At 49.9% G+C, this 22783-nt stretch overlaps 1 protein-coding gene across 1 annotated transcript in view; it reads left to right on the forward strand.

The window, feature by feature from the left end:
* STAB2 (stabilin 2) overlaps window positions 1-20358 on the forward strand; it is a 165309-nt gene extending 144951 nt beyond the window's left edge. The window contains exons 59-69 of the mRNA XM_047066788.1: window positions 1154-1347; window positions 2710-2851; window positions 7837-7970; window positions 8831-8996; window positions 9141-9247; window positions 11304-11423; window positions 12278-12418; window positions 13669-13776; window positions 14927-15055; window positions 16138-16254; window positions 20308-20358. Coding sequence (XP_046922744.1) covers window positions 1154-1347; window positions 2710-2851; window positions 7837-7970; window positions 8831-8996; window positions 9141-9247; window positions 11304-11423; window positions 12278-12418; window positions 13669-13776; window positions 14927-15055; window positions 16138-16254; window positions 20308-20358 — 1409 coding nt within the window. The remainder of the gene's footprint in view (window positions 1-1153; window positions 1348-2709; window positions 2852-7836; window positions 7971-8830; window positions 8997-9140; window positions 9248-11303; window positions 11424-12277; window positions 12419-13668; window positions 13777-14926; window positions 15056-16137; window positions 16255-20307) is intronic.
* The last annotated feature ends 2425 nt before the right edge of the window (window positions 20359-22783 follow it).

The raw sequence follows: 22783 nt of genomic DNA on the forward strand, positions 1-22783 counted from the left end.
GCCTGGCCTGAGAGGGTCAGTACCATCAGCACATCCCAGGCAGCAGGATGGAGAAGGAGAGGAAGGAGGCAAACTTCTTTCCCTTTAAGGATGCACCTAGAAGTTGCTAAAAATTTTGTCTATTCCCATAGCATTGGCTGGAACCTCATCATCCGGCAGACCTAGCTGCAAGGGAGCCTGGGAAATGTAGTCTTCAGTTGGGGAGCCATGAGCCCAGCTAAAACTCCATTGCTGTAGAAAAAGGAGACAATACACATTGGGAGAAACCTACTAGTGTCAGCCCCATGTACTTTCTAACTTCTTTCATGAGTAAATATTCAAATAGAGATACTTGCTTTATAGAAATGAGCTCTTGCTATACCTGCTATTTTGTAGTCTGCTACAAGGCAGCCAGGAAGTGGGTCACTCAACAATGGCACCAAAGACCCAGGTTCAGTCTTTCTATTCTGCTATCCTCGGAGAAGGCCTTTTGTCCTCATGTTTATTCTTTCAAAGTCTCAAGTGGCTGCCATGACTCCGGGCAAAAAGCCAGGCAAGAGAAATCAGATGGCTTTCCAGCTACCCCTTAAATCTAGTATTGGGTTGAAATTTGGGAGATGGTGAAAACAAAGGTCCTAACGGGTAGCACAACACAGTGGGGAATGCATGGACTTTGGGGCCAGACCAACCTGGGTTTAAATCCCAGCCCTACCATGTTACCACTGTTTTGCCTTTGTCGGATCAGTTAAACTCTCTGTGTTTCAGTTTGTTCATCTGTAGAATGGGGGTAATGATGCCCATCTCACAAAGTACTCAAGAGTGCACTAACTCTGCACACGCATACACACACACACACACACACACACACACACACACACACACACAACTGTCCTAACATTAAAACTACTACCAAAATGGAGCCTAGAGGTATATGACAAAGGGGCCAGAGGTAGACGGATATCATCAGGCCTGGTCTTTGAGGGTATCGGCCACGGGATACCAGTGTTTGCAAAGGCTAGCAGAGAGGCCACTGGGCATGGGGAAAGAAGGCCCCAATATGTCGGGGACCATTTACATCCCAACACCACTGATCCCAGGGCTGCCCATGCCCCCATCTGAAGCCCACCTTGCACAGACAGTGCTTAAATGAGCTGTCTCCCCTCTGCTCCTGCAGTTGTGGATTTCTGCAAACAGAACAACGGGGGCTGTGCCAAGGTCGCCAAGTGTTCCCAGAAGGGCACGAGGGTCTCCTGTAGCTGTCCAAAGGGCTACAAGGGGGACGGCCGCAGCTGCATAGAGATAGACCCCTGCGCCGACGGCCTCAATGGAGGGTGTCATGAGCATGCCACCTGCAAGATGACTGGCCCGGTGAGTCTCTCGTCCCTCCCCACCCCCCACCCCCAGGATGGGAGCCCTTCTGCACCTTGTTCAGCCTGGCTTCACCTCACTTAATGTTCAGCCTCTTCCTCAGCTTCCTTCCCACCTCAGTGCGTGTGTTGCTAGGTCTGCAGGCTAAAATGCAAAGTGGCATTCTAAGCAGAAAGAGGACATTAGGGGGAAACTGGTGAAATCCACATAAAGCCTATTGTTTAGTTAATACTAATGTACCACTGTTAACTTCTTAGTTTTGACCAATGTGCTATGGTTATCTAAGAAGGCAAGGTAGGGGAACCTGGTGAAGAGTATATGGCAACTCTTTCTGCTATCTTTGCAACTTTTCTATAAATTTAAAACTATCCAAAATTAAAAGTTTATTAAAACAAAAAATGTTGGTGAGAAGTGGCAGGAAAAGTGCAGGTTTGTGCCCTCACCCAAGGCTTTTTAGAGTGGAATCGGGGGCGCCTGGGTGGCTCAGCCGGTTGGGCGTCTGACTCTTGATTTCAGCTCAGGTCATGATCCCACAGTTTGTGAGTTCGAGGCCCACATTGGATTCTGCACTGTGTCAGCGCAGAGCCTGCGTAGAATTCTCTCTCTCTCTCTTTGTCCTTCCCCCTGCATGCATGCTTGCTCGCGCTCTCTCTCTCTCTCTCTCTCTCTCTCACACACACACACACACACAATAAATAAATTTAAATGTATATGGAGAGTGGAATCCGTGCCCTGGTGCCCTGTTTATCCATTGGCAAGAGAAGATGGTGGACAATAAAGTCCATTATTGAACTTGGAGTCACTCCCTGAGCCTTAGCTCCCAGACTTAACACTCTGTGGCCCGGGGCTGGCTACTTACTTTCTCCGGGTGTCAGTTTCCTCATTTGCTAAGTGAGCCTAATAATAATACAGCCCTCACAGAATTGTCATGGGGATTAAATGAGATCATTCATTGATTCAGCAAGTGGTCACCAGGCACTTACTGTCTGCCGTCGCAGGTGCCGGGATGTAGCAAGAAAAAGCTTATGCAGGGGTGGAGGGAGGGGGTCATGCCCAGTGCAGAGACAAATGCACGAGATACTTTCAGAAAGCACCAAGAGTGGGGAAGCACATAAACTGGGCCGGTGTGCTAGAGAGGGCTGGGACAGCTGCTTTATTTAATGCGCCAGGGACGCTCTCTCGGAGGAGGTGACATTTCAGCTATGACATTTCCTCATGAGCCTGTGCAAACATGAGACGTGGAGGAGACGCATTTTCCTGGTGCTGCTGAGCGTCTCCTGTGCTGGATGGTGGCCCGCAGAGCGTGGAGGGGTCCCGGGGTCCTAGAAGAGAGGCTTCTCATCTTTTCCGCTGTCCCCACAGGGCAAGCACAGGTGTGAGTGCAAGAGTCATTACGTGGGAGACGGGCTGGACTGCGAGCCGGAGCGGCTGCCGGTGGACCGCTGTTTGCAGGACAACGGGCTGTGCCATGCCGCTGCCAGCTGCACCGACCTCCACTTCCAAGGTCAGTGCGGCCGGGGCTGCTGGCCCAAAGCGCCCTGGTCTCTGTCAGGCTCCAGGAAGGTTTTCAATGTTTATTTGTTGGACAGCGAGTGCACTGGCGGGGGAGGGGCAGCCAGAAGGAGAGACAGAATCCCACGCGGGCTCCGTGCCCTCAGTGCAGAGCCCGACGCGGGGCTCGAACTCACAAACCGTGAGATCAAGAGTCATACACTTAACTGACTGAGCCACCCAGGCGCCCCTCAAAGCACTCTAGTCTCTATCAGGCTTGGGGAAGGGACTTGTGCAAAAGCAAAGGGGAATACAATGAAAAACCATGGCCAAACAGCCCAGGCATTGCCCAGGACCCAGTGCCCAAGGAGGTAGCTGGCTTCCGTAGCGGAGGAATGGAATAAACTCAGATCTGGACCCTGAGCCTTAGAACCTGGATGGAGCGCAAAGGTCATCCGTCCTGACTTTTCCTGATGCGCCCTTTCCCCAAGTTGCTTAGCAACCATTGACCGGAATTGAATCTAAGGAGCATAGTTTGCGGTTTAACAACAGAGAGGAAGCCCCTGCCACACGAAGATACAATTTCTTAGCAGTTGTTTTGATAATACACATCGATTGGCATTTACGGCATTCTCTTCCAAGGATGATTTGAATGGCTTGTAATAAGCCCACAGGTGTAATGAAAGAATCACCACACGCAGTCAAGTAAAAAAGCCAAGTAGGAAGTGTAGAGGTTCAGACAACAGGGCATCTGGAAACCTAGCAGAGGAAATCCACGAAGGACCCAGCCACACACGTAATTCTGAGCCAGCGCAGGAAGGGTTTCAGTGGTTCAGAAAGCAACTCGGGGCGTTATGTGCTCTGGCCGATCAGGATTTATGGGAGGTCTCTGACTGGGTTGGGTTTGTTTCACAGACACGGTCATTTTAGTGAAGCAGTTTTTCCATAGCGCAATAATAATTACTGATTTAACACCCGTTATGTACTGTCTTAGTGCATTCAGGCTGCTACATCAAAGTTCCATGGACTGGATGGCTTATAAACAACAGAGATGTATTTCTTACAGTTCTGGAGGCTGGAAGTCAAAGAATAGGGTGCCGGCATGGTCAGGTTCTAGGGAGGGCTCTCTTCTGGGTTGCAGACTGCTATCTTCTTGTGTCCTTATGCAGCATAAAGGCTAAGGAAGCTCTCTGGGGTCCCTTTTATAAGGGCACTAATCCAGGATGCCTGGCTGGCTCAGTCCGGAGGGCATGTGACTCTTGATCTGAGGGTCGTGAGTTTAAGCCCCATGTTGGGCATAGAGATTACTTTAAACACACACACACACACACACACACACACACACACACACACATATACTAATCCCACACAAAAGAGCTTTACCCTCACGACTTAATTGCCTCCCAATGGCCCCATCTCCTAACATCAACATATTGGGAGTTAGGATTTCAACCTATGAATTTGCGGTGGGGGGTGGGACACAAGCATGTGGTCCATAAACATGTATCAAATCCTAAGACACCTCAAATCCCTTTTGAGGATGAGATAGAAGAAGTGTAAGCAACGGAAATATATAGGATATATGATATTGTCTCCTTGCAAGGAGATTGCCCATGTAGCTGAGGACATTTTTTAAATTAATAAGACAAGGAAAGGCAAGTAATAAAACAGCAGACAGCAGTTTATCTCATACAGATAGTGCAGTGAGAAAGCAAGAATAGAGAAAAATTGAGAGCAGGACTCAAACAGATGTTTGTACTCCCATGTTCCCCGAAAAATGGACATAACCTTAGGGACCATCGGCAAATGAACGGATAAACACACTGTAGCCTATTCATACAGTGGGATATTATCCAGAAGGAAATTCCGGCATGTGCTGTGATATGAAGTAAACTTGAAAACATTATGCCATGTGAAATAAACGAGACACAACAGGATAAATATTGTGGACATATATAAGGTATTTATAATGGGCAAATTCATAGAGACAAAGTAGAACAGAGGTTACGAGGGGCTGCAGGGAGGAGGGTGGAGAGTCATTATTTAATGCAGACCGAGTTTCTGGTTGGAATGATGGAGACATTCTAGAAATGGATAGTGGCGATGATTGCATGACATTGTAGATCTACTTAAGACCACTGAATTACACACTTAAAATGGTCAAAAAGGTAAATTGTTATGTTATGTATATTTACCACAATATTTCAAAGAATAGTCAGGGATGGGAGAGATCTCTAGGTAAGATGAGAGAGGGAGTCTTCAGAGAAGCTTAATAGAGGCCTGGGACTGTGGCAGAGACTTGAAAGTTGTCAAGGCAATGACCTCAAGGTAACAGGGTCTCGCCTGGGAAGAGGGGTGAGCTCAGGCACGCAGTGGACATAGAGAGTGCAGACAAGTCAGTCATATAAGGCTTCGATCTCGAGAGAGCAAACCCAATGGTGGTTGGGTTAAAGCAGATGGGAGGGAACATGGCACAAAGTTTGGAAGCTCCGTTGGGGACATTCTGTGTTCAAGGTAAAACTGCCAAGCAGAGAGATTCTACAGGCAGTTGCTGTTTAGGATGGGGGCCAAAACGAGCAGCTGGAACAAGGACGTTGATCTGTGGGTCATTTGCCTCAAGAAGTAGGAAGTCTAGAAGGTGCTCGGCTTGTTTCTAGAGGACACGATCCATTCGGCCAGCCTTGCCTGTTCCATGGCTCAGTCACAGGTGGAAACTTATTCAGTTCATCCATCTTCTCCAGGGGGCTCTTCTCTTCTGCTGGCTCATGAATGCCAAGAAAGTGTTGGCAGTGTTGCTAAGTGACCAGGTATCATATTGGACCCACGTTCTGTTGTAGCTGAGCGGTTACCCTTAGCAAGACAGGATGGCACTGGGCTAAGGCCCCAGCTTTCCCTGTGGCACAGTTACAGAGCCATCCCACACTCAGGAGGACATGCCCATTCTCCCGGGTCAGAGGAGGGCAGACCGGTGCAGCCTTTGTGGCAACCAATGTGACAGTGTGTGCTGAGAGCCTTAAAATAATTCATGCTCTCCGGCACCTGGGTGGCTCTGTCGGTTAAGCATCCTGCCCTTGATTTCATCTCAGGTCGTGCTCTCACGGTTCATGAGTTTGAGCCCCACGCTGGGCTCCGAGCTGACAGCACGGAGCCTGCTTGGGATTCTCTCCCTCTCCCTCTCTCTCTGCCCCTCCCCCTGCCTCAAAATAAATAAATATAAACTTAAAAAAGCTAAAAAAATTGTTTTAGGGGCGCCTGGGTGGCGCAGTCGGTTAAGCGTCCGACTTCAGCCAGGTCACGATCTCGCGGTCCGTGAGTTCGAGCCCCGCGTCGGGCTCTGGGCTGACGGCTCAGAGCCTGGAGCCTGTTTCCGATTCTGTGTCTCCCTCTCTCTCTGCCCCTCCCCCGTTCATGCTCTGTCTCTCTCTGTCCCAAAAATAAATAAACGTTGAAAAAAAAATTAAAAAAAAAATTGTTTTAAATTCATGCCAAGACTCAGTAGCTCCATTTCAGGGAACCCATCCTCCAGAAACAAACTAAGGAGGGAATAAAGATAAACGTACCATCTCAGCATTATTTCACATCATAAAAAATTATAAATAACATATATCGAACACTAAAGGATGATTAAATATACTGTTACACGTCCATTCAAATGCACTGTTAAGAACTGTGTTGTCTTAGTTAGAAGACAAGGTTATCCATCCTTACCCAAGCTATTATGCTGTTAAGTGCTTGCATTTCAGACCCAAGGCTGATAGGATCATGTAGCCTGTGGATCGTGCTACTAGGCTGTAGTCAAAGAAGATCTTGAACTCAGCTCTTTTTTGGGGGAAGAAAGTGCCCTTTTTGTCGCATTTGATAATGAACTTGACAGTGTAAAAATGTGACTTGGTTCTTGAACTATTTCTGGTCTCTGCATTCCTTGTCTGGCTAAAATATCAGCCAGTAAACATGATAAATCTTTCAGTATCTTAGGGGAGAAATGGCTAGAAAACCTTTTTAAGGGCATAGTGGCAATCAAAAACATAGAGTCCTTGGCAAAAACCTATATGTCTGTAAAGTTCACAAAAATTATTAAATTTTAAGTATTGAGGGGGAAATCATGTTGCCCAAGAAAATTTATAATATGGGGAAATCATGATGATTTAATGTTAAGTTTTTTAAAAAAAAGATTTCTGGGGCACCTGGGTGGCTCAGTTGGTTAAGCTTCCAACTTTGCCTTAGGTCATGATCTCACAGTCTGTGAGTTCAAGCCCTGCTTTGGGCTCTCTACTGTCAGTACAAAGCCCACTTTGGATCCTCTGCCCCCCCCCCGCCCCTCCTCTCCTCATTCTTTCTCTCAAAATAAATAAATAAAAACTTAAAAAATAATAATAAAAAAATAAAAATAAAAAAAGACTTCTAAAAACTCTATATGCAGTATGCAACCACATTTGTAATGTATATGACATGTAAACACAGAGGTAAAAAGACTAGAAGAGTACGAAATTATATCGAAATAAAAAGTCACCAAAAGAAAGTAAAAATTCTTTAGGGGAAGTACACCAAAATTTAGCCATGGAGTAATTATTTTTAGGGGGTAAGATTATAGGTGATTTTTGTTTATTTCTTTTCTTACTTTTCTGTATTGCCCAAATTTCTACAATAACATGTGCTATTTTTATAATTAAGCTATAGTTGATAGCGTGCTATAAACATCGGGGTGCACATGCCCCTTCGAGTCAGCATTTTTGTATCCTTTGGATAAATACCTAGTAGTGCAATTGCTGGGTCATAGGGTAGTTCATATTTTAATTTTTGGAGGAACTTCCATACTGTTTTCCGGAGTGGCTGCACCAGTTTGCAGAAAAGAGATAGATACTTTAAATGCTGTGTTTTGACATCCCTGGAAGGGGAGGGCCTCTGGGATATGGCTGGCCTCCGGCTTTGAGAGCTCTTTGCTGGAAGTCCTGTCCACCAGGCGGCTGACCTGGACAATTCCTCTCTTTTCCTCTCTAGACGCCACCGTTGGAGTGTTCCATCTACGCTCCCCACTGGGCCAGTATAAGTTGACCTTTGACAAAGCCAAAGAGGCCTGTGCCAACGAAGCCGCGACCATGGCAACCTACAACCAGCTCTCCTACGCTCAGAAGGTGGTCCCCAGTTCGTGGGCACCATGCAGGCAGGGGCTACAGGGGACAGGGTGCAGCCTCTTCTTAGCGTGAGGGAGACTTGGGCCGTTACCTTCTTGGAGGGGAATGCAGGGTCCTCCTAGAGCAATACTATCAACGTGTCATGTCCACTGGGCACGTACTACGTGGCAGGAGCTGTGCAGGTGCTTTGTTAGCAATACCATCCATCTATACAGCATCCCTGGAAGTAGGTGTCACTCCTCCCATTTTACAGACAGGGCAACCGAGACTCTGAAAGGTTAAGTAATGTGCCCGGAGTCAGCCAGCCAAGAGGAGGCAGACCCAGTACTCAGATGCAGCCCTTACTCCAGACGTCTGTTCTCTGCCATGACATTCATGCACCAAGGCAGAAGCACAGACTGGGAGCGCATGTGTCACAGCTAAAAACCAGAAAGAGATCAATAACCACAGGCCGACGATCTCCCCGAACCCACAAAACAGCCGAGTTTCTCCGAAATGTCTGGAGGGGCTGTGAAGGTCATAAGAGGGGGTTGCCCCAGCTCTCGGATACAACCAGGTAGGAGATGACTGATAGGAAATCTTAATTCAGGAACGGACAGAAGAGAAATGAGTGTGAAGGGCGTGGGTCCCTCTAAGAAAAAAAGAGCACTGCTTTCATCCATTCAATGAATTGATCAAGAACAATTTAATGAGAACCTACTGTGTTCCAGGCACAGGGGTACAATAGACAAAATGAGCCATCACCCTGGCTCCATGGAGTTTACAGTCCGATGGGAGAATCAGACACGCGGCAGAGGACCTCACACCAAACACTCAACTGTAGCTGACCCACTGATCACCGCCGCGTGTGTCCCCCACAGGCCAAGTACCACCTGTGTTCTGCAGGCTGGCTGGAGAGCGGGCGGGTTGCTTACCCCACAGCCTATTCCTCCCAGAACTGTGGCTCCGGTGTCGTTGGAATTATAGACTATGGACAAAGAAACAACAAGAGTGAAACGTGGGACGTCTTCTGCTATCGGATGAAAGGTAACCACCCCAGCTACGCTTCCAATTCTGGCCACGTAGCTGCTGAGCAACCCTCAGCCTGGCCAGCCAATCCCCAAGGGTGAGCTGGAGCCGCCGTGGCCCCTGCCTCACCGGAGTGGGACCCTGTGTACCCCTGCCCTCCAGATGTGAATTGCACCTGTAAGGTTGGCTACGTGGGAGATGGCTTCTCGTGCAGTGGGAATCTGTTGCAGGTCCTGATGTCCTTCCCCTCGCTGACAAACTTCCTGAGGGTACGTACCGCGTCTGCTTGGGTTGCCTCAGGGGAGGAAGGCAGTTAGTACAGAGGCAAGTCCTTGAAAGAAGCCAAAGGCTCTCGGTCATGGTTAAGACCACGGGCAGTGGACCACATTGCCAGAATTTGAAGCTTGGGTTTGCCACTTACTTGCACCACCTTCAACAAGTTACTTTCCTCTCTGGGCCTCAGTTTCCTCAGGATGGAGGAAATGGAGAGGATGATAGCACCAGCCTCATCAATGAGTTAGTATTTGTAATGCACTTAGACTGTGGCCAGCACGTGGAAACTGCCACACTGGGCTAGCTGGCATGGTCTCTTTTTGCATCCGGAGCAGCTTAAGAGTCTGATCTGCAGGAGTGAGACACTCTCTTGTCTTCGCGGACAGGGCAGGGCACAGTTGGTGGGGCCTACCTGGTGACAGACAGTGAGCCAAATTATCAATGTGGAGTCAACTTTCAACTCGCACTTAGCGCTGCACTTACAGTCACTTCAGTATTCTACAAGTTAGGCCCAATGAAGAGAAAGCTCCAGTTGGAGAAGGATTTGGTGCTGCCTGATCAAAGAACAAAGCTAAGAAAAAGAACAAGAATAGCTAACAGTTCTTGAGCGTTCACTTTGCACTGTGCGTGTATGAACCCTTTCAGAGCACTTATAACTTAGTCCACACAGAATGTGAGCTCCCTGGGGGAAAGGAGTTTCTCTGCCTTGTGGCTGGCATATAGCAGGTGCTCGCTAAACACTTGTTAGTATGAATAAATTCTCACGCGACCTCGTGAGGTCACTTCTGCTATTATCCCCATTTTGTAGATGAAGAAACTGAGGCTTCCCAAGGTCAAGGGCACAGCCAAGGAGAGGGGACTGGGCATAAGTATAGGGCTTACAGGATCAGGATAGAAGTTAAACCAAGAGCTCCAAAACGGTGAGTCATTATCCATAGACCAAACAGTATCTATCTAACGGTTCTGACATTCAGGATTACCATAAACACACCAAAGGCAAACACTCAAACTCATGTTTCTGCGGTGCAGGGGCTTGGCTTGTGCCAACATTTCAGAGAAAACAGTGTCAGAACAAAACCCACTGGCTGTGCGTCCGTAACTTCTCTGGGCTTCAGTAGCCCTGTCAACACAATGGCAAAGTTGAACTAGGTAGTTCTTATAATGTTTCAGCAAGTATTTGCGACTGCTTACCACGTGCTTGCGATATATCAGTGAACAAAACAGACACACAAAGTAAACAGTAAACAGAATAAGTAAATAGTATTGAATACTAGAAGGTGATTATAAATACTGTGGGTGCCCATTTTGCTGAGTGATAAGGGAAGGCCTCGGTGGGAAGATGGCATTTGAGGAAAGAGTGAATGGAAGAAAGGGAGTTAGCCACGCAGATCTGAGGCAAGAACATTCCAGGCAGAATGAACAACCGGGCAAAGGATGAAAGGCAAGAGTGTGCTGCACAAGTCTGAAGAAAAGCAAGGAAGCCAGCGTGGCTGGAGCAGAGGGAAAGAGAGGCCAGCGGGGCCCCGTAACAGGGTCCAGATGGGTTGGGCCTCCTGGGCCATTGTAAGGCCTTTGGCTTTTCCTCTGAGTGAAATGCAGACCATTGCAAGGTTTCAATAAGATTCGACCTCATGTGTCAAAGGACTGCACAGGCGGCCATGTTAAGAATGGTCTGTGGGGGCGCCTGGCTGCCACAGCAGGTTGAACTTCATCTCTTGATTTCGGCTCAGGTCACGATCTCGTGGTTTGTGGGTTTGAGCCCCACATCGGGCTCTGCGCTGACAGTATGGAGCCTGCTTGGGATTCTGTCTCTCCCCCTCTCTCTCTGCTTCAACCCCACTCAAAATAAATGAATAAACTTATTTATTTGTGATGTGGCTGTGACTTAGGCCCGTAGCATTCACTGAGAAAAGAAAAAGTGCCCCTAAGGCTCTCCGGAGAGGCAGTCAGAAGAAACGCAGCCTGAGCGGGGGCCAACGTCAGGAAGGGTCCGGGATGGGTGGTGCCCCACAACCCTGCACACCAGGACTGATCGCTCTTTCCTCTCCCCAGGAAGTGCTGGCCTATTCCAACAGCTCGGCCAGAGGCCGGGCATTTCTGAAACACCTGACTGACCTATCGATCCGCAGCACCCTCTTTGTGCCACAGAACGGCGGGCTGGGGGAAAACGAGGTGAGGCGGTGCCTGGTGTCTGTGCCTTAGACAAGTACTTCTAGACAGTATCAGTATCTATCACCACAAGTCACCCCAAAACTCAGTGGCCGCACATTTACACAGCTCACACGTCCGCGGGTCAACTGGCGGGTCTGGTCTCAGCCAGGCACGTTCGCGTGTCTGTGATGGCCTGGCTGTCGGCTGACCGAGGCCGACCTGCCTGGGCCTCTGCCCCACGGGCCACCTGTCCTCCAGCAGACCAGCCCGGGCATGTCCTGGTGGTGCTGGCAGGAAGCGGTAGTCAGGAGTGAGCCCAGTCCTGCCAGCGCTTTCCAAGCCCCCCGTCCGTCACGTTGGCTGACGTGCCCCTGGCCCGGACGGATCATGTGGCTGAGCCCAAAGTCAGAGCGGGGAGCACTCAGAGTTCCAAGGCGAAGGGCAAGAATGCAGGAGGGGGAACAACCAGAGTCGCTGATGTCACCAGTCTGCCACACTAACGTCCGACACGTCACCGAGGGATCGGCAGTTCCACACAGGTGGCTGGCGGCAGGCTCTGACAGCCCCCCCCGCCCCGCCCCCTGGCCCGGCCCACCCAAGGGCTGAGAGGAGTGTAGCTCAGCCCCCTGTTACCCACTCAAGACCCAGTCTTCATGAACATGACATTCGGTGCCACAGCCTAGCCAGGTGTGAGCCTCTGGCTGAGAGCCCAGACGAGCAGAAGCCTGAGAGAAACCTGACATTCCTTACCTCCACACGGAGGCAGAAAACCAAGGCCATGAGAAGCGATTTCTTTTTCCGGGGTCATCCTTATTATTAAAGACAAAATTGCTTGACTTCTACAGACCATTCTCGTGTTTCTCCTTTCCTCTCAGACGCTGTCTGGGCGGGACATCGAGCACCACCTCGCCAATGTCAGTGTCTTTTTTTACGAAGATCTTGTCAACGGTACCGTCCTGCAAACTAAGCTGGGAAGCCAGCTGCTCATCTCCTCTAGCCAGGACCAGCAACAACTGGTATGAGACATCTTCCGGATTTCCTGGCAGAACTGGAGATAATACATGCAAAGCTCTTAGCATACAGTAGGTGCTTAATAGCTGGCGACTAGTACGCGGACCGGACATAAACTCTAAACCTGCAGTCTAGGGAAGGTATTAGCTGCACATGGTAGCACACCACGCCCTTAGGCAGCCCCTGCCCCTTGATAGGCAAATCGCTGCTGACCACCAGCCCCAGAAGCTGGTAATGAGTGAGGAACTTGACATGAAGCCATTCTTAAAGCTCTCTGACTCTCCGCCTCTGTCTCCTGATGGTGGCGCTGATGATATTGGTGATGACAGCGATGGGGATATTGACGACGATCGTGAGTGTGATGATGGCAGTGACGATGATGGCGGTTATGATGGTATTTGGACGATGGTGGTGATGGCGTCAGTTTTGATGACTAACGTGGTGATACGGTGATGATGGTGATGGTGACAAGTGGTGGCGGTAGTGGTGACCGTGACCGCCGTGGTGCCGGAATCACAGGCACTTGTGAGGAGTCCGTGGATTAACGCTTACAGCGTGTGACAGTCGTTCACGACGTGTGGCAAATGCCCAAAGAGTGTTGCTTTGCCATCTTTACCTGACAAATGGCTTAAAGATTAGTGGTTTAGACCAGGGTTACTCAAATTTTAAGATGCATTTAATCACCTAGAGACTTGGGAAGATGCAGATCCGAATTCAGTAGGTGGGGCATGGGGACCTCAGTTTCCGCATTTCTAATGAACTCTCAGTGATACGCACCACCACAAGACCGTAGATCAAGCTCTGACTAGCAGGGGACTAGATCACTTAAAAATCCATTTTCTAACAGCCCGGGGTGGTGCGTAGAGCAGTGGACCCGAAGTTCGGAGGCTCAGGGTTTGCCATTTGCTACCCGGATGGTCTTAGACAAACCATTTTCCTTCTGAGCTCTTACCTCTTAGATAAGCAGGTGGGACAGAATGGCCCCTAGGGTTCCCTGCAGCCATTAGATCTGCCTTTCGGCCCAAGGGCAACTAGTGTGTTCTGGGCTGTCCAGATGGTGAGCAGAAGTCCTGCGCTGCGTGTCGGTAGCAACAGGTCTGACACGCAGACTGCAGGACCTCGGAGAAACTGAGCAACTTCCTTCCATGGAGGGAGGGGCTGCCCGAGTGGGGAAAAGAGGCAGATGGCCACAGATCTCCGCCAGCCCTCCTCTCATTTCCTCTCATTTCCCTCTCTCCTCCTCTCATTTCCCCAGGAGACCAGGTTTGTCGATGGAAGAGCCATTCTTCAGTGGGACATCTTTGCCTCCAATGGGATCATTCATGTCATTTCCAGGCCTTTAAAGGCACCCCCCGCCCCATTGGTGAGTATCCAGGGTTCCTGGTAAGGGGTCCGGCGTCCATTCCCTAAGAGGCAAACTATCCCTAGAAGCCCTGTTTCCTTTCCTCTGGAGACCGGAGGAGCCTCCCACGTCCATGGCGGCTGGCCTCAGGGATCCAAGGCCCTGGTTCATCTCACTCCTGCTCCCGCACGTCAGCAACATAACCCCTGCCACCATTAATATTTGTTGAATGAATGGGCCAACAGAGAAGCCACTGGAAGGGGAGTAAGAAATCCTGAGCTCTGGTTTGGCCCTTCCCCTTCTTCAGCTATGCAACCCTCGACAAATCCCAGAACATCCTGAACCCCATTTTTCTCATCTGCAAAATGGGAGTCATAATGCCTACCTCCAGGTTCTTGGGAGAACTAGGAGTCAAAAATATAAAATAATTAGGATAGTCCCTGGCACACAGCACGGGCTCTTTAAGGGTTGGTTGGCTGGTTGATGGTGTCAGTATTCTTCTTTCTGAAAGTGTGCGGGAGGGGCGCCTGGGTGGCTCAGTCGATTGAGCGTCTGACTTCAGCTCAGGTCATGATCTCGCAGTTGATGAGTTCGAGCCCCACGTTGGGCTCTGTGCTGACAGCCTGGAGCCTGCTTCCAATTATGTGTCTATCTCTCTCTATCCCCTCCCTTGCTTATGCTCTGTCTCTCTGTGTCTCAAAAATAAACATTAAAAAAATTAAAACAATAAAAAATAAAAGTGTGGGGGAGAGGTGAGCCCAGCTGGCTACTGAGAAGCGCCATAGCATACTGGGTAATTGCACAAGCTCCAAAGCTAGGCTGGTTCAAAGCCCACCTCTACTCCTCTTTGGCTGTGTGATATTGGGCAAGCACTTACCCTCTCTGTGCCTCATCACCGCCCCCCTCCCAACCATGTAAACACAGAAACAGTAATAACTCCCTACCTCTTGGAACTATTCTAGGTTTAACTGGAGTGTTTCACGGAAAGGCCTTAGAACAGACCTTGGCAGTGGCAAGGGCTACATACAGGTTACCTGTCTTATCTTTATTTCCATCCCAACTGGCCCCCAAGATGCCTCAGGCCAGCAAGAATGGGGTGGGCTCCAGAAGGCACCCCTCTCCTCGGACGGCACCGGTGTTAAGCATCACCGCCTCCCCTTTCTGTGTGCAGGCCTCAGTCCACGCTGGCTTGGGAACAGGGATATTCTTTGCCACCATCCTGATCGTCGGAGCCGCCGCTCTCGCTGCCTATTCTTACTTTCGACTAAACCGGAGAACAATTGGCTTCCAGCATTTTGAGGTGAGAGAGAGAAACATGGGAGCATGGTGGTGGGGCGCTCTCTGCACTCCAGCCCCTGGCTCTGGGCTCCTTCAGCTGACCGGTGGCTTCACTGAGCTCACCCGGTAGCTGGGGGCTCAGCGCGCACCCCCCCGCGTCCTGGGGGGTCTCCGGCTGGGAGAGGAGCCACGGTGCAGCCGTAAGCCCTTCTTCCCGGCCGAGGGGAGCTTCGGTGAGGAGGGCGATGGGCTGCCAGCAGCACAGGCTCTCGGAGCCTCCGTGCAGGGGTCTGGCTTGGAGGCACATTCACCGGGCACCCGGAAAGTCGCTCACCTTGGAGGAGTCGGGAGACAAGCACCCACTGTGATCGGTGGGGGCTTCAAGGCCGGCTGACTCCGGGGGTGGAGGACAGGGTCGGGACCTGCACGGTCAGGCCCCACGGTGCAGCCAGCCTCAGATGTCACCCCGTTTTGAACTGCTGGGCCCAATGTGGGTCAGCGGGTCTTGGCTGAGCAGGGGATAACTCTGGGGACTGGGCTTGGCAGCAGCCCCACGGCTGAGCACCTTCCCTCATGTGCCTTCTGCCCCCGCCCGGCCCACCCTGTGCCCCGGCTGCCCCCACACCCGCCTGGTGAAGACGGCGCAGAGCCCCGGTGGCAGGCCGGTTCCTCATAGCAGGTCACCTGCCTATTAATAAGCTCCAGCACTTTTACCAACAGTGTGCATGCTGTATGAGCCCTTTTATGTCAAGTTCAAGGACAGGGAAAACCACTCCAGGGTGATGAAAGTCGGAATAGCAGTTACCCTGGCTGGGATTGGGTACTGGCGGGCACAGGCATGAGAACACTTCCTGGGGAAGGGGGAGGGGATGGGAAACACCCTACACACTGATTTGGGTGGTGGTGACACCTGGACGGACAGATTGAGTCACCGTGCGCTGAACACTTCCGAGTGGTGCACGTTGGTCCCAGCCAAGGACTGTTACAAAGACAAAGCTCTCGGAGGGGGAGGTGGGGCATGGCTGGCTTTTCCTGCTGGCTTGAATGAGCCGCTCCTGCCCTGGGGACACCTTGGCTCTAGCCTCTGCTTGTCTTTCTGAGCAGTCCGAGGAGGATATCAACGTTGCAGCTCTTGGGAAGCAGCAGCCTGAGAATATACCGAACCCCTTGTATGAGAGCACTCCCTCTGCTCCCCCAGAACCTTCCTGCGACCCCTTCATGGTGAGTTTGCTTCTTTACCTAGAACCAGAGTCAGTTGTGGGTAAATGATGTCTTTCAGCAAATCCAAATGGAAAGCTTTGCACCAAGAAAAGCACATTTCTAGGACATTCTTGGGCAACAAGCCTAAAAAAGCCAGTATTGCAAGTTGACTGAAGCCATGCTGGCTGTTCAGTGTCCCCGAGTTCTCTCAGGGGGACTGAAGTCTCCAACAATTAGAGGTAATCAGGGAGAACCAGAGGTTGCCCACCCCCAACCTCGTGACCAGGTGAGAAGTGACACGCTACATGCACAAATCCTGAGCTTCATTCTGCCACACACATTTGTGAGGGAGCCTGTGCAAAATAAGACTCAGGCCCGAAAAAGGGTTTTTTTCTTTCTCATGTTACGCTTTAAACTTATATTTAAATTGTTGGGGTGCCTGGCTGCCTCAGTTGATAGAGCATGCGACTCTTTTTTTTTTTTAATGTTTTATTTATTTTTGAGAGAGGGAACGCAAGTGGGGAAGGGACAGAGAGAGAAGGGGACAGAAGATCTGAAGCGGGCTATGTGCTGACATCAGCGAGCCCAATGCAGGAATCAAACTCATGAACCCTGAGATCAAGACCTGAGCTGAAGTTGGACACTCAACCAACCAAGCTACCCAGCTGCCCCAAGCACGTGACTCTTGATCTCAGGGTCGTGAGTTCAAGCCCCATGCTAGGCATGGAACCTACTTTAAAAAATGTTTTTAGGGGCGCCTGGGTGGCTCAGTTGGCTGACCGTCTGACTTCGGCTCAGGTCATGATCTCACAGTGCATGAGTTCGAGCCCCGCGTCCAGCTCTGTGTTAACAGCTCGGAGCCTGGAGCCTGCTTCGGGTTCTGTGTCTCCCTCTCTCTCTGCCCCTCCCCCACTCATGCCATGTCTCTCTCTGTGTCTCAAAAATAAACATTAAAAAAAATGTTTTTAAGTAAACCTATTTACAGTGTCAACAAAAGGTTTCTGCCCATTGTCAGGGCTGCTTCTTGCCTTCGGAGCTATGTTCCTTTGGATGCCAGCGGGCCGGGTCCCATGGGACCAGCCCAGAGGCTCCTTGGTCCTGGAAATCAAATGCGAGCCAGCAGGAAGTGAGAGCAGAGTTTATTGAACATACAGAGAGAGCAGATGCAGACGGAGTGCCCGGGAGGCCATGACAGGAAAGGAGCGTCAGTCTGGTCTTTGTTCTGGGTCTGGGGTTTTTTTACGGAGGATGGCGGTCTGGTGTACACGTCCTCTCAGGCTTCCGGGAAACAGCCAGAACAGAGACGAGGGTCCAGGTGTTAGTCCTTGGAGCCAGAGGGCCTTGGCGTAGAGATATCTAGATCAGGTGGTCTGGAATAAGCCTATGATGGCTTACTCCAGTCATTCTCACCTTAGATGTTATCTGTTCTAGAGAAATCATGAACTCCTGCGCCTGACAGGGAGGTCATAAGGGATTTGCCTTCCGAGGCACGTGTGGAGCAGGGTAGGGGTGCAGGTCCTAGCAAGAAGAGATGCAGGAAAGGAGCAAAAGCAGATTTCTATGGAGTCCTTCACTTGCCCCATCTCACTTTGATCAGCTCTTTTGTATCTAGAGGGGCGTGTTCTGCTCTGGTATTCCAGGAAATAACCATTCGTTTCTTTCTAGTTAGTGGTCTCTGAGCTTAGCTGGGGCCCCACTGACTTCAACCCAGAGGGAGCCCATGGCAAGGTACCTGATTCACACTGAATGTGGAAGGTACATCCTACCTGTCATCTATTACCGGGTCTGGAGGGAGAAGCTAGTAATAACATTTAACGCTTCTTTTTATATAAAGATAGGAATTGGCAGCTAGCATGTACCTCCGCAGACGGAGCTGACGGCATCACTCAGGCCGAAGGAAATAACTTGAATCTGGGCTGTTGGTCTAGAACCCTCATGAAAAAGGAAGCACAGCCAGAGAGCTGCTGCGATTGTTTTGCGCGTGAACACATGCCGCCCTTCCTCTCAAGACGTTATGGTTGTTGAATTCTTGTAAGGTGGTGCTGAAACATTAAATACTGTATCGCCCCTTTTTTTTTAAATTTTTTTTTTAACGTTTATTTATTTTTGAGACAGAGAGAGACAGAGCATGAACGGGGGAGAGTCAGAGAGAGGGAGACACAGAATCTGAAACAGGCTCCAGGCTCTGAGCCGTCAGCACAGAGCCCGACGCGGGGCTCGAACTCACGGACCGTGAGATCATGACCTGAGCCGAAGTCGGACGCTTAACTGACTAAGCCACCCAGGCGCCCCATGTATCGCCCCATTTTTAAGCTCGCATAGTGCAATCAACGTTTTTGTTTTTCTGCAGTGAACCAAACGTAAAGATCTTGTGTTCTTATTGCGATAGATTGAAAGATAACCAGATCTTATCCTATTTTGTGTTTCTAATCAAACCCGTGTAAAAGTTTCCCCATCCAAATTGAAAGGGCAAGTTCAGCTATGCCTATCTCAACTAGTAGTTTATTTCTGTAAGCGTTGTTATGTGGAAATCGGCCTCATTTAAACAGCTGCAGGGGAGGTGGGGGGAATGTTATCCATCTTATTCAAAGCTCTTTGCGTCTTCTCAGCTGCTTGTCCCCTTCTGAGGGTGCCGGCCCCAGGCATGAAGGATTCTCCCGAGGCAGGAGAGAGGGTATCCCAAATGCAGGAGTCAGATGAACCTTTCTCATCAGACCGGGTGGCAAAAAAAAGTTCCAGGAATAGAAGTCCTAAGCTGAGGGTGCCGTTCCCACAAGTGACCTTCTACATTCTCCTACCTTTTCTATTCAGGGTGGGGTGCCTATACAACATCTGTAGCCAATCCAGTCATCTGGAACACGTCTCCTATGCTAATTAACGAAACTTCGGTGCCAATCAGAGCCGCAGACGGCACAAGGCTTGGGTGCTGCCTCTGGAATAGGGCTTCTGAGTGAACTCTATCAAATGCTCAAGAATTTTTCATCTGAAAGGTTTTAACTTTTTTTTTAGGTTTCTTTCTTTATTTTGAGAGAGGAGAAAGTACAATTTGGAGAGAGAGAGAGACAGAGAGAGAGAGAGAGAGAGAGAGAGAGAATCCCAAGCAGACTCCACACCATGAGCGCAGAGCCCAATGCAGGGCTTGAAGTCACGAACTGTGAGACCATAACCTGAGCTGAAGTCAGACGTTTAACCAACTGAGCCACGCAGGCGCCCCTGAAAGCAGTGTTTTGTAATCCTATTAATAGCCACCTTTTGTAGGGTGCCGATACCTTCCTTAAGGTAGTACCTAAGTTAATCTTCATATCTCCCTGTGAGGTAAATATTATTATGGCCCTTTACAGATGAGGGGGAAACAGCAGAATTGAAACGACCTGTCTAGGGCACACAAGCTTCAAGCAGCAGCGACTGCCCCCAGAACAACCATCCCGCCTCCCGACACAAGACAGACGGCCACGTGAACAGGCCCTCCTACCACAGACGTGTGGGCAAAGCACTTGGAGAGGGACTGTTTAGGCTGTAGGGAAGGCAGAAGTTTTCCTCCACCTCTTAGGGTCCCTGGCTGGGTGGGAAAAGTAATCTGGACAGATTCACAGGAGAAAAGCATATACACTTTATTGAAAGTTCACATGTACGCGGGGGCCTTCCGGACAGCCGAGAGCAGGAAACTTTTCTTTTACACAAAGAAACAAGAATGGACGAGACAGGGGTTTGGGCTTGGGGTAGTAAACGGTGAGGCAAACTAGAAAATAAAGGGTTAGTTTAACCAGGTTGTTTGTGCAGATTTCCTGGCCCCAAATTCCTCGTCTCTGGTGCTGTCTTCTTTTGTCCTGGAACAGGAGGAAGAGGGAGGGACAAGGAGGGGAAGGTCGGAGTGACCATCCTGCTGCTTCTGTTTTTTTCAAAAATTCCTTCAGCTTAAGATATTAAAAATGCCAAGGTGCCATATCTTGGGGTAGTATGTCCTGAACCCCTTCAAGGCTTCAGACTGGTGGCCGGAGGGAAGGCTCAACCTGGAAAGACTTGACAAGCGGAAGGTCCCGCGCCCGGCGTGTTTCAGACCCCTCTCTTTTCCAGGACGCTGAAGACCAGCAGCCGGACGGCAGTGACCCCCTGGGGGCGCTGTGAGGGCCCAGACCTGCAGTGGCCCGCCATCCCCGCAGCCGGCCGCCCGTCAGCCAGAGCCGCCTCGAGGCTGTCAGCTGCGAATCCTCAGGACGTCGCCTTTCGGAAAGGAAGGTCCCTTGACGTTTTAAAGTATGAAGCACTCAAGCAATACCTCAGCTCTTTGTTAATCTGAAGGATCGCTTTGTTTCTGTGGGTGAGGGGCCACGTTAAGTCCACCCACCAACCCGGGGGACTTGCCCCTCCGCTGTCCTTCCTTTGTACCTCTCTGTGGCACTTCACTGCCTCCTCCCCGACACTATGACCTTTGTCTCCTTTCCCTGTTAGAGTGTAAGCTCCCAAAGGCAGGGACCCGCCTCTTCCATCTTTGTTGTCGGCACCTAGCCCAGTGTCTGGTACGTGCCATGTGCTCAATAAATGTTTATGGAACAGAAACGAAGTCAACGGAACAAAACCAGTGTTTTGGGAAACAAAAAGAGTTTGCCACGGGAAGGGTCAAACTTTGAAGGTAAAATCCACCTTTTAGGCCTAACCGGGGCCTTTCGATTTAGCCAAGACCTGCCTTATAAGTTCTTCTTTCTTAATTCTGTCTTGTTTGCTGAAGAAGACGTGATAACCACAACGAGATACCGCTTCACACCCACCAGGAGGGCGATAATCAAAAAGACAGCTAATAGCAAGTGTTGGCACGGACGCGGAGAAATCAGAAGGTCCGTACGTTGCTGGTGGAGATGTAAAATGGCGGAGCCACTTGGAAAAAGTTTGGCAGCTCCTTAAAAACTTAAACATAGTGATCCAGAAATCCCAGAAATTCCTAAGTATATACCCAAGTATATATATATGTCTATATAATAACTTATATAGTCATGTTCATAGTAGCATTATTCATAATAGCCAAAAAGGAGAAACAACCCAAACATCCATCATCTTATGGATAACCAGTGGTATATCCAGTGATGTATCATTCCACCCTAAAAGGAAAATTAGTACTGCCGATGCATGCGAAACCATGGATAAAACCTGAAAATGCCATGCCAAGAAGGCAGACACAAAAGACCACACGCCGTATGATTCCACTATATGCAATTTCCAGAATAAGCAAACTCATAGTAGATTAGTGATTGCCAGGGACAGGGGTAAGGAAGGAATGGGATTAGTAGTTTTGGGGTAATGGAAATGTTCTGGAACTTCCCAGTGGTGATGCATAGACTTGGGACGGTTCACTGTGCACAGCTCTCCCAAGCAATGCAGGATGTCTGCTATGCCAGGTCCCTGCCCTTAAAGACCCGAAGTGGCCCTCCCATCGCTGTGACAAGGAAGCACCCCCTCCCCCGCAAACAACCCACCACACACTTCCAGATGTTCGCTAGGGGGCAGGACTGGCCAGGTTTGGGAATCACTGCTGTGGACAGAGAAGTGAAAGCCTGGGTTGAGCAGACCTCAGGCTCTCCGGATGCCCTCAGGGCCCAAATAACTGTTCCGCGTCATCAGAGGTGTTGCAGAGGTAGGTGAGAAATTCTGCTGGCCCCGTGTCTTAAATTTTTTCACAACTCCAGGAAAGGCGTAGCTCACCGTCTCTTCTAGGACAACACGCCATGATGATAGCAATGCCACGTTTCTAGATCGCTCCCCAAAACGAATGAGGCACAGATTGTCCGGTGAGTCCTCCAGTACCACTATCACAGGTGCAAAAAGGCAAGCGATTAAAAGGAAAACCAGCACAGGCACCTGTGTGGCTCAGTCGGTTAAGCGTCCAACTTCAGCTCAGGTCATGATCTCATGGTCCGTGAGTTTGAGCCCTGCGTCAGGCTCTGTGCTGACAGCTCGGAGCCTGGAGCCTGCTTTGGATTCTGTGCCTCCCTCTCTCTCTGCCCCTCCCCGACTCCCGCTCTGTATCTCAAAAATAAACATTAAAATAATTTTTTTTTAAAAAGGAAGACTGGCAGGCTACCCATGGGAGGAGTGACTGAGGCGCAGTTCCCGGCACATCTAGAGGTCAAGGAAAATAAGGTGGTTAAATACGTGCGCACATGGACACAGAGAAACAATTTTTAAAAATAAGCTCTTCAAAGTATTTATAAATTTATCCAAAACCCAGTAGTGATGTGACTTCATAGCAGTCACTCCTAATTTTGTATTATTCGGTAACATCTGCCCGCAAAACACTGCTTCCAAGTTTGAGCCTTCCTGGTAATTTGCAGACAACCACGTGGATGACTGTCTTCTCCTTGCTCTTAAGAGGGAACAGAGACTCCAGGGGGGTTCTCTGCTGCCTGCCTAAGTCTAAAGCTCATGCCAATTTTCTGTCTGTGCCTTACCTACATTCTTCAAGCTCTGAAAACGAGCGAGTGTGCTTTGCTGGGGTGCTGGGACAAAAGGAGCGAGAAATGACCCACACGTCTTCCTCTCCTCAACAGGGTGTTCTTTT

This window comes from Lynx rufus, unplaced genomic scaffold (genome assembly GCF_022079265.1).
Source record: "Lynx rufus isolate CCGP_SWC_20201006 ecotype Redwood Valley unplaced genomic scaffold, mLynRuf1.p SCAF_7, whole genome shotgun sequence".
In the NCBI taxonomy this organism is placed as follows: domain Eukaryota; kingdom Metazoa; phylum Chordata; class Mammalia; order Carnivora; family Felidae; genus Lynx; species Lynx rufus.